At 39.3% G+C, this 11,017-nt stretch overlaps 1 protein-coding gene and 1 non-coding gene across 6 annotated transcripts in view; one reads left to right on the top strand and one right to left on the bottom strand.

Annotated features, from left to right (window-relative positions):
* The window catches only part of Adgrg2 (adhesion G protein-coupled receptor G2), a 95,452-nt gene that overhangs the window by 72,289 nt on the left and 12,146 nt on the right, over positions 1–11,017 (top strand). For all 5 annotated transcript variants that reach the window (XM_029564787.1, XM_029564786.1, XM_029564785.1 and 2 more), the window contains 7 exons: positions 888–1,053; positions 2,145–2,301; positions 6,557–6,700; positions 7,288–7,410; positions 8,093–8,138; positions 8,252–8,355; positions 9,447–9,568. In XM_029564787.1, the coding sequence (XP_029420647.1) occupies positions 888–1,053; positions 2,145–2,301; positions 6,557–6,700; positions 7,288–7,410; positions 8,093–8,138; positions 8,252–8,355; positions 9,447–9,568 (862 nt within the window). The remainder of the gene's footprint in view (positions 1–887; positions 1,054–2,144; positions 2,302–6,556; positions 6,701–7,287; positions 7,411–8,092; positions 8,139–8,251; positions 8,356–9,446; positions 9,569–11,017) is intronic.
* Positions 6,187–6,314, bottom strand: LOC115070789. The gene has a single exon (XR_003849916.1). It is a non-coding gene; the product is annotated as a small nucleolar RNA SNORA61 (small nucleolar RNA).

Raw genomic sequence — 11,017 nt, 5'->3', positions numbered from 1 at the left:
GACCTTGTTCCTGCCTTTCTCTAGCACTGATTCTGACAAGAATAAAGTATAGTATAGTATAGTATAGTATAGTATAGTATAGTATAGTATGGTATAATATAGTAAAATTTCTCCAGTTCTATAAATGATTTTGTAATAGTATTATGCAGTTGGATAAACATCTGTCATATTGTAACCATCATCACAATCAAGATATATAGCTTTTCTACTACCCCTGAAATTCCTTTGTGTCATTTTGAAATCAACACCTATCCATAGACCCTGGTCACTGATAATATGTTGTGTTTCCCTATAGTTTTGGCTTTTCTAGAATGTCATATGAAAAGAATCATATAGTATGTGTCCTTTTGATTTTTTTTTTCATTTAGAATAATGTGTTGGAAAACTGGAGACCCATCCATGTTATTGAATTTATTGGTATCTAATTCCTTTTTGTCACTGAATAATATTCTACCATGTGGACATACAATATTTAGTCTATCCATTCTCCAGTTCGTAGATATTTGGGTTATTTCTAGTTTGGAACTGTTATGAAAAGGTCACTATAAAGAATCATGACTAAGTCTTTTTTTTCTTTTTTTCTTTCTTTTTTTGATATTTTTGAGACAGGGACTCCCTGTAGCCCCAACTGGCCTGGAACTCACTATGTAGTCCAGGCTGGCCTTGAATTCACAGAGATCCGCCTGCCTCTGCCTCCCGAGTGCTGGGATTAAAGGCATGGCCCACAATACCCAGTATGACTAAGTCTTCTTAACACTTATATCTTCTTTTCTCTGGACAAAATCCTAAGAGTGAATTGACAAAATCATAGTGTTTGTACATGTCTATCTTCATAAGTAATTTTTTTCTGTCATGTGTTCATAAAATGACTTGGCTTTTTGATACAGAAATTGTCAACACCAGCAGTGTTCCTGACCTTGAGGCCCAAGTGTCCCAGATGGAGAAAGCTCTGTCCTTGGGCAGCTTGGAGCCTGACCTGGCGGGTGAAATGATAAACCGAGTCAGCAAGCTCCTTCATTTCCCACCTGCCTTGCTAGCCCCTCTGGCTCAAAGGTATGACATAGCAAACCAAAAGGGTGTGTTCTGTGTGGTTCAGAGAATGATCTATGATAACCATGCTTTTGGTTTTGAATAAGTGACTATTATGTATAAACAAGCAAAAGAACAATGAGTAGCGGATACAGAGACACAGCAGAGAGTAAAACGTCATCAAATGAGGAGCTCAATATATCCAGCAGAGGTGACTGAACTAGCCCAATGAGAAAGCAAACAAAAGGTAATATTATCAAATCAGGGGCTTGCAAACATCCAGTAGAAACCAGCTGGCGAAGCTGAGGCAATTAACCAGAGTTCCCAACGGAGAGAGTCAGGGTTAAAAGGTTTTCTTTGTCCTCTCCATGGATGAGCTTCTTGCTTCCAGTTCCCACTGTGGGCATTTTTATATTGTGAGATAAGCAATAATAACCTGGGTCGGAAACAGTTTAACTTATAGCTGATCTCAAAAACACAATGTGTTTTTTTAATGTTATTTGTTTTTATTTTATGTGTATGAAATTATTGCTTGCATATAGGTAGGTGCAACTGTGTTGTACAATGTCATCAGAGGTCAGAAGAAGCAATGGACCCCTTGAAACTGGAGTTATGGGCGGTTGTTAGCTGCCATGTGGGTGCTGGGAATCGAAGCAGGGTCCTCTGCAAGAGCAGCCAGAGCTCTCAACCACTGAACCATCTCTCCAGCACAAGAACATAATGTTTTTAGTGTCCTTAGCTGCTGGCTGTTTTCCTTTCACCTGTGACAGAGTTAGGGAGCCAGCCTGTCCCAAGAAAAAGGGTTTTGGAGACATTTTGGAGAACATTTGAAATAAGCATGCTGGAGTCTGGGTCAGGAGGGCCCTCTTTGCTCCAAATATTCCTTGAACAAAGTTAAATAGTACATGTCAACTTCCCATTATACCGTGCATAACAGGGTGCCTTAAGTAGCTCCTCTAATGCTAAAGGTACTGCTTATGTGACTAGTGATAGTTAAGTACTTTGGCCCAAGGACTAGTAGGCTCATAATGACTCTCAAGTTGCTACCCTGTACTCAGCTTAGATGGGGGAGAGAAAAAAAGAGGGCTAATTTAAACTGTCATGTATCTTTACAGGTTACTAAAAGTAGTAGATGACATTGGCTTACAGCTGAATTTTTCAAATACGACCATCAGTCTAACATCCCCTTCTTTGGCTCTTGCCGTGATCAGAGTGAATGCCAGTAATTTCAATACAACGACCTTTGCAGCCCAAGACTCTGCAAATCTTCAGGTACAGTCTAAGTTCTTTTTTTTTTTTAATTTTTTGAGACAGGGTCTCACTATGTACCACCAGTTTACCTACAACTCACTATGTAGACCAGGCTAGCCTTGAATTCAGAGATGTACCTGCCTCTGCCTCCTGAGTGTTGGAATTAAAGTTGTGTGCCACTACAATTGACCAATCTAATTCTTATGAATTTTTTTTCTTGTATATGACTGGGGTTCCTGTTGTACTTCCTGATAGAGGTAATTCCTGATGATTGTCAAGGGTGATGTTCAACACTCAAAAGATTTAACATCTGGAGCAGTGAGGCACCATAGAATAAAAAATGGTATTTGTTTTAGGGACTGGGGATGTAGCTCAGCGGTATAAGATATGTTTTGTACGCATGAGGCCCTGGGTTCAATCCTCAACATCCAAATACATATATAATTTGGATAAAAGGTTTTTAAAATCTGAATTTGAGTCACTGGTACATCACTTGCCCAACCATGCTCATGGTCCTGGATTTGCCCAGCATAACAAAACAGTAAAAAAAAATAATAAAAAAGAAAGGTGCCATTGATGTTAGCTGCAGCAGGATGTGAGAAGTTCTTGTTGCACACGTTGTTAAACTTTTAACTGGATAATGGAAGCTGAGTGTGTGTGAGAGAAAGAGAAAGGAGAGAGAGTTTGGTATGTTGAGACATGATGGTGAGTCGCATGTTCATGAAGGGATACTAGATGAAGGCAGTTGGGAGAGATAAGCATGGAGATGATGTATCAAAACATTTCAACATTAAATTGTATTTATTTATGTATTTATTTATTTATATGTATATGAGTGTTTTTCCTGCAAGTATGTGAGTGAATCCATGTTGTACAATGCCTACAGAAGTCAGAAGAGGGTGTCAGATCCCCTGGAACTAGAGTTACAGATGATTGTGAGCCGCTATGTGGATGCTGGGAACTGAACCCAGATCCTCTGCAAGAGCAACCAGTACTTTTTTTAAAAAAATACATAATTTATTGAGAATTTCATACATGCATATAAGGTGTTTTGATCAAATCCATGCCCACTACCTCCCCTCTAACTCTTCCCATATCTTCCCATCACTTTTTCTCATAACTTCATGTACTCTTTCTTCTTCTTTGATTTCTTTATTTTCATGGGGATTTTAGCTATTCCAACATTGCCCCCTCTGAAGAGCCAACCCTAAAATCTTTTAAGGATCAGATACGATATCCCAAATACTTTTGACATTTTTGGTGTTTGGAACAGAGTATGTTGCTAAGAGGCCCAAGGGCATTTTGATTTTTAGCTAAGAAACTGGCTACTTTTCTTTGGGGTCTTTTTACCCTAACTGCCTAGTCAATTCCTACCTCCTATTCTTATCACACCATCCTCTGAAGGGCTTACCCAAATTGCCAAATGGGAATAGGGACACCGACTACTCTGGCTTCTTCCACGCTGAACAGGGACGCAGGGTGAGGCAATTGAAGACCCTCTTCAGTCGATCTATTTAAAAGGCTCCCCAGTTGCATAACTCTTGTCTCTAAGGGGAAAAGAAAGTCCTTGGATCATGAATAAGAGATGTGAAGGAGAAGTAAAGGCAAGAGTAATTAGCATTACAAGTTCTAGACGGGGAACTAGAAAAAAGTAGGAACAGGGCAATTTTCAAATGTTCATATGAGAGTCCACTGGAATTTCTTGACAAGGGCTTCCAAAAGCAGCCCTCTATTGGGCTCCTCCTCACTTTTCTTTTGTCTGCCAAGGATGGAGTGATGGATTCAGGGTTTGTTTCCAGGTACTTTGATAACTGTTGGAGTGGTTAGAATCAGTGTCAGTTTCCTCTCAAATTCTTCTAGATAGGGGGAGAAAACAAATTTATCCATCATTTTAGAACAATAGCTGGTTGTCTCCCTTAGCTACAGGTGGGCACTACAGTATTGGAGACCAAGATTTGAAGTCTTACATCTGAGTAGCACTTTCTGGTTAGGAACAAAATCATCAATGAGAAATAATTGTCTAAATAACATTTTATGAAGACTTAAGCCTAATTTCTGGGAAGTGTAATCCTTTGAACTTCTAAAGAAATATACTGATGATTTTGCTCTTTGGTTACACTTTCCTTTGGGGTGTTTAAGACCATACAGTTTGCCCAAATAAATCAGTTTATTTTTACACTTAAGGTCATTTGAGGATCTGTTCCTTAGTGGTCACATGGGCTTGGGAGGAGCTCCTGGCTCCTTTTTTTTTTTTTAAACCAGTTCCATCCATCTATGTGAAGATAAGTCAAAGGTCCTGCTCGACCATGTCTGGCTTCACTTGGTAGCATGAATGAGATGTTTCTTCTGAGTTGACCCTCCTCTTTGTAGACTAGACACTGGTTCAAGTCCATTTCGTGGGGTCTCCATGTCCTCCCTGAACAAGAGGACAGGTGATTCACCACAGTTACAGGACATTTTGAGAGATATTCCATAGTAGTCCCCTGGAACTTAGTTGACCTTAGAGGGCAAGGGGCAAAAATGTCCTTTAAGTCCCTCTGACCACATTAGTATAGGTGTCAAACTATGGCCTATAAACATCCAGTAAGGTTAGTTCCACCAGTCTGATACTTTTAATTATCATGTGCTATGTAGATAAGGCTTGGGTAAAACACTAAGTATTCTCAGTGAAGATTATGTGTATATTATTTTTGTCTCACCCTTTATATATCATAGCAAACCTACACAGACCTTCATTTCTTGCTTAGGCTTTCTCGTTTTTTCTATTTTGGAAAATATCTCCATTCCCATATCCTTTAAACATCTTTTACATTATCCTTTTCTTTTTTTAATAATCATGAGACATAATAGCATTAACAAATAAATTTTCCATCTGTTGTGAGACTTCTTTTCCTGGGGATGCTAAGCAATGCTTATTCCCTTTTAAGGTTTTAGTGTCAAGCCAATGTTTGATTAAAGTTTTACGGGGGACCAATGAATTTACTGAGCTTACTTGCCAAGATAACTGAGGGGTTGCTGAGGTGTATATATGACATGAGGGTATGCACACTGGAAAGCCTTTACCCAGCATGGGTCATGCCTTCTCTTCCTAGCCTTCCCCAGATTGCATACTTTAGTCCTCCCTGAATCCAGGAGGCCATGTGTAATTAGGGTCAATTCCATACAGTTGGCTGGGAAGATTGGCTGGATAATGTGGTGAGGGTCCAATGACCCTGTGTGGCCCTCCTTTAATGAATGAGTACAACTGTCAACAAGCCCAATTGTGATGATGTTTTGCGATCAGGCTCAGCTAAAGACGTGATGATGGTAGTTATTTTATGCAGAAGGGACTGCTGTATAGCATCATCTTATTAAAAGCACGTGGGATTTAAAAGGATTTGGTGCTAGGATCCACATATGAGGGAGAACATACGTTATTTTTCTGAGTGTGTGTTACTTCACTTAGTATAACAGTTTCTAGATCCATCCATTTATCTGCAAATTTCATTATTTCATCTTTTTTTCCTGCTGAATAGAACTCCATCGTGTCAATATACCACATTTTTGTTAACCACTCCTCAGTTGAGGGGTACTTAGGCAACCAGTACTTTTAACTGTGGAGTCATCTCTCCAGCCCCTATTTCAACATTTTAAACAAGTATTATAACTACACTATTGTGTATAATTGTGCTGAATAACCAATCCTACTTATGGTACTTTCTATCTACCCTTTAGAGGGGTTGGGACCTGGAAACACGCAAGAAAAGCCAAGTCTTGCCTTTTAATTTGCATAGACTTCATTTTATAAGCACAGTACACAGGCTCTTCCCTGAAGACTTTACCCTAACCCTTGCTCACTAACTTGGCTTGTGTGCTGCTGTGGCATTCCTGGGCTCTGTAGGCATCTCACACTCTTTTTTTATGCAGCCCTGTTTGAATCTAGCACACATGCTTATACCAGACTACAAGGCTGTGAGGCCAGCTTCATCATGCTCTTCCTCCTTTACAACCACCAAGACCAGTGTTGAGATCCAATGGAAAGGCAACCAGAGGATTATTTCACACTCTTTAACTATTCCTGTGTATCTTTAAAAATGCTTTGTTTTCCTGCTTGGAGGCTTCGTCTCCTATGTCATGTCCTTTCTTGCATTTAGTAGCAATTATAGAGACAAAGCAGAGCTGTTTTCTGGAGAATTAACACAGATCAAGCCCCTTTGGGTCTCCATGTTGAGTCGTGTTCTCCATCACCTGCTTTTACCAACTTAGACATTTTTATTGTCTCTTACTTGATCTTCAGGTTTCTCTGGACACCGAGGCTCCTGGAAATAGTATTGGTGTCATTACTCTGCCTTCATCATTAATGAGCAACTTGCCAGCTAATGACGTGGAGCTAGCTTCCAGGGTTCAGTTCAACTTTTTTGAAATGCCTGCCCTATTTCAGGTAAAGTTCTTAGTCACTGGTTTTCCTTTGGGTTTGTTTTGGAGACTGGATTTTATTCATTTTCATGAGAATGTGTTCTTAAGCCTGCTATAAGTCAAACAAATCACTGAAACTCTGCAGTCTTTATTCATAGCCTAATGATACTGGTGATGATAGTTAGCAGTAATCAATGCATCCACAGTACTCACAAATTACCAAGCACTATCCTAAGCACTCACAAACGCAGATTCTAAATCCCTACCTGGGGATTTAGATTTTATAGGTGAGACAATGGAGGTACAGAGAGGTTCAGTAGCTTGGCAGGACCTAAGGCATAAATGGCTTAATATTGTATTCACCTTTAAAATTTCATGAGGTTTGTTGTGTCGACCTATGCACTTTAGCTCAGTATTTAAAGCCATGTGGTGGAATAAGCTGTGCATCTAATTGCTGTCTCTCGGAAAAGTCCGTGTACTCCCTCACAATTCCTGACCTACACTGTAAAATAAATATGTGGGCTCAAATAGTCTTCAGTGTCCTTCTAGCTTTATAAAACTCGGATCACATTTCATTTCCCTTGTACTCTTGCTGATTCTTTGGTGTACTAGGACCCCTCTCTGGAGAACCTCTCTCTGATCAGCTATGTCATATCATCAAATGTTGCAAATGTGACCATCAAGAACTTGACAAGAAATGTGACAGTCACACTGAAGCACATCAACCCAAGCCAGGTGAGGAGAGCCACATCTGGTCTGTTTATTGAACAGGGACAGCTGGTACAGACTGTGCCCTTAGGACATGGCTTGAGATCAGAGTTGTGTGTAAGACTAAGATTGTTTAGTTACTCCATAGAATTTTGATCTGCCAGATCATCAGTCCTTGACCATGTACTTCCTGGGAACGATGGATACAGAAGTAGGCTCTTAGCTACTGCTGAATTTTAGTTTGGAAAAAACTACAGCAGGTCTGATATATCTCCAGAGAGACATCTCACCTCACACTGACCTTCAGCTGCAACCTCACTTTTCACAGTATGGTCTGCAGACCTGTGGCATCAATCTGTCACCTGAGAGGTGACTAGAATGCAAATGCTGAGGCCCAACCCCAACACACTGAGGCGGAATATGTTTCCTGTCCCCCATGCTAGAGATTGAACTCATGCTTCACCATCTAGGCAAGTGTTCTACTACTGAACAAGATGAGTGTGCTTTTTAACAAGGACTTAAGGTGACTTCTATGTACAATTGATATTTTAAGAAGCACTGATCTATATGGGGCTGATTTGCCTCTAGGAACCACATAAAATGTCTCCACAATTAAGCATAAGATTCTGAAATTAAAAATACTTCAGATTTACCCAATTGCTTTTCAGTTCAGTAAATTAACTAACCATGACATATCTTTCTGCTGCAGGATGACTTAACAGTGAGATGTGTATTCTGGGACTTGAGCAGAAATGGTATGCTCCGATCTAAACCCTCTCTAGGTCTTGAGTGAGTGAGTGCTGGAGGTGGGCAGTCACTTATGCTATGGCCTTTCTGGTGGGACAGATACTGTTCTTGATTCCAACAGGTGGCAGAGGAGGCTGGTCATCGAATGGGTGCTCTGTCAAAGACAGGAAGCTAAATGAAACCATCTGCACTTGCAACCACCTTACAAGCTTTGGTGTCCTATTGGTAAGATGCTCGTGCTCTATGGCCTTATATTCTAGGTCTAAGGGACAGCTGGACATTATATCAGAATATCTACTCTACTTGATGACTGAGATAAACAGAAAGTATGGTATTATGGAAAAGTTTTATACCAATGAAGCCATTCTTCTAATAACCAAATGCATCTAAAGAAAAATATTTGAAGTATTTCTTCACATTCCAGTTTTTAAAAATATTTTATTTATTATTTCTATATTATTGTATGAGTATATTATCTGCATGTATGTAAGTGTACCCATATTGTGCAATGCCCATGGAGGTCAGAAAAGGACGTCAGATCCCCTGGAACTGGAGTTACAGATAGTTGTTACCCACCATGTCGGTGCTGGGAACCAAACCCAGGTCCTTCACAAGAACAGCTAGTGCTTTTAACTGCTGAGCAATCTCTCCATCCAACACATTCTGGTTTTATGTTTATGTTCTAAATAGTTAAGAAGACCAAGGAATTCAGATTAGAATGAGAAATGAAAATTATGTAGCTGTCAATGCATTAAATTTTTTTTAAACACTTTGACAGAAATAATTTTTGAGGGATGCTGGAGATAGAACCCAAGGCTTTTTCAATGCTAGGCTCATGCTCTATTACTAAGCCACATCCACATCCTTAAATGATCTTATTAAATCTTCCCAACAGTCCTTCAAGATGGGCATGGTTATTGTCATTTTATTGAAATTAGAATTAAGACTTGTGCTAATTATCCATAGTCATAGAACTAGGAAATGTAAAAAGCTAAATGCCAGCCTTTAGAGGCTTCTAGTCTAGGGGTTTTCCCATACAATATAATTCAGGGATCAAGCATATGAGCTTTGTAGTCAGGCTGACTTGAATTTGAACTTGGATTCATCTACTTCCTGGCTGTATGACCGTTAGGCAAGTTACTGAAGCATCAGTTTCCTTATTTCTACCTGATGGTAGTGTTTGTGCCTACCTCATAGGTTAGTTGAACAGACTTTCAGGAATATGAATGGATACTTAACACATTCAATAAACATAAATCGTAATTCTTATTTACTTAAAAATATTTGATAATTGAAAGCAATATTTTATTTCCCAGGACCTATCTCGAACATCCTTACCACCAAGTCAAATGATGGCTCTGACGTTTATCACGTATATTGGCTGCGGGCTTTCATCAATTTTTCTGTCAGTTACTCTTGTAACCTACATAGCCTTTGAGTGAGTATCCACACTGGAAATTCAGTCTATAAGACTCAGTGCTTACCTCCATCCCCAAAATGTATGACTTAAAAACCCTTTCCTTGGCCTGACCTGGCCTAGCCTGACCTTTACACCCACCTGGTCTAGGTGTAAAACATTATGAGGCTTCTTGGTTCATAAGCTTCTGCCTTCCACTAGTCTGTGAATTCAGTAAAGGCAAGGACTGTGTCATGAGCATCCTTGTATCTCATGAGGCTATCTGGTACATCATCGCCATTCATTGTGAAATGAAAGAGACGGACTAACCTCCAAGAGGTTACAGTCTGAAAGAAACCATAGCACCATGTATGGCAAAGATTTATTCATAGATTCAGTTTCTAAATTATACTGAGCAAATGTAAAATACTAAATATATTAACTGGTATAGGGATAAAGAATAAGAGTATAAAAACTTCACTGAAAAAATTAATCACAAAATGTGACCTTATAAGTCAAAGTAGGGGATGGCAGTACAAATAACAGCATCTCCTTGGCTCACCAGAAGAGTTCCTCTGGTCATCTTTATGGGAAAATCTAACATATCCTATTGGAAAAGAAGGAAATAAGCATTCTTATTGTATCAACTGCATGAGACAATATGTACGTTCTGAGATTTCAATTTTGGACACTAATCAAGAAATGTAGAATTTATCTTCAATGCTAAACTTAGAGTCCAGATGTTACTTCAGATCTTGTAGTGGACTTTTGGAAATATTATTAGTGAGACTAAATTACCATAAGGCCAGCCATTACTCAGAATGAGTTCACCAGACCTAATTTCGCACACATAAACATGTACATGTCATCAATTAGCTGCATTTTCCCACGTCATATATTTAGCTGTAGTTTAAAATCTTCCTTCCATGATCTCATTTTAATTAATATTATAAGATAATATAGGAAGTTGACCATAATTTGAAGATCTGAACCTAGCAGCTCATGTGAGAAGCTGTAACAATACTTCCAGAAGTAGTTCAGGAAACATGAAGAAGCTGCTCAATAGTGTTGACTACAAGCTATTTAAAAGTGTGGGTCAGCATGTGAAATATCCCACAGAAATAGATATAAATTTTCCATGCGCGTCATAGGTGCTTGTATTAGTCACTTTCCTGTTGCTGTGATAAAATACCCGACTAAAGCAACTTAAGAAAGGAAAGGTTTATTTTGGCTCATAATTTGAAGATTCTGTCTATGATCACGTCAGAGACCTCACAGCAGCAGGACCTTGAGGCAGCTGGTCACAATGCATCCAGAGTCAAGGAGCAGAAAGTGATGAATACTGGTGCTCAGCCCATTTTCTCCTTTTTATTCAGTTTAGGACTCAGCTCATAGAATAATGACACCCACTTTCAGGGTGGGTCCTCCCACTTCAGTTAACCTAATCTAGATAATCCTGCACAGGCATGCCCACAGGCTAATCTAATCTTG

This window comes from Nannospalax galili, unplaced genomic scaffold (assembly GCF_000622305.1).
Source record: "Nannospalax galili isolate Female #2095 unplaced genomic scaffold, S.galili_v1.0 scaffold217, whole genome shotgun sequence".
NCBI lineage: Eukaryota > Metazoa > Chordata > Mammalia > Rodentia > Spalacidae > Nannospalax > Nannospalax galili.
Note: the sequence above shows the minus strand (reverse complement) of the source record. Positions and strands in the feature narration are given on the sequence as shown.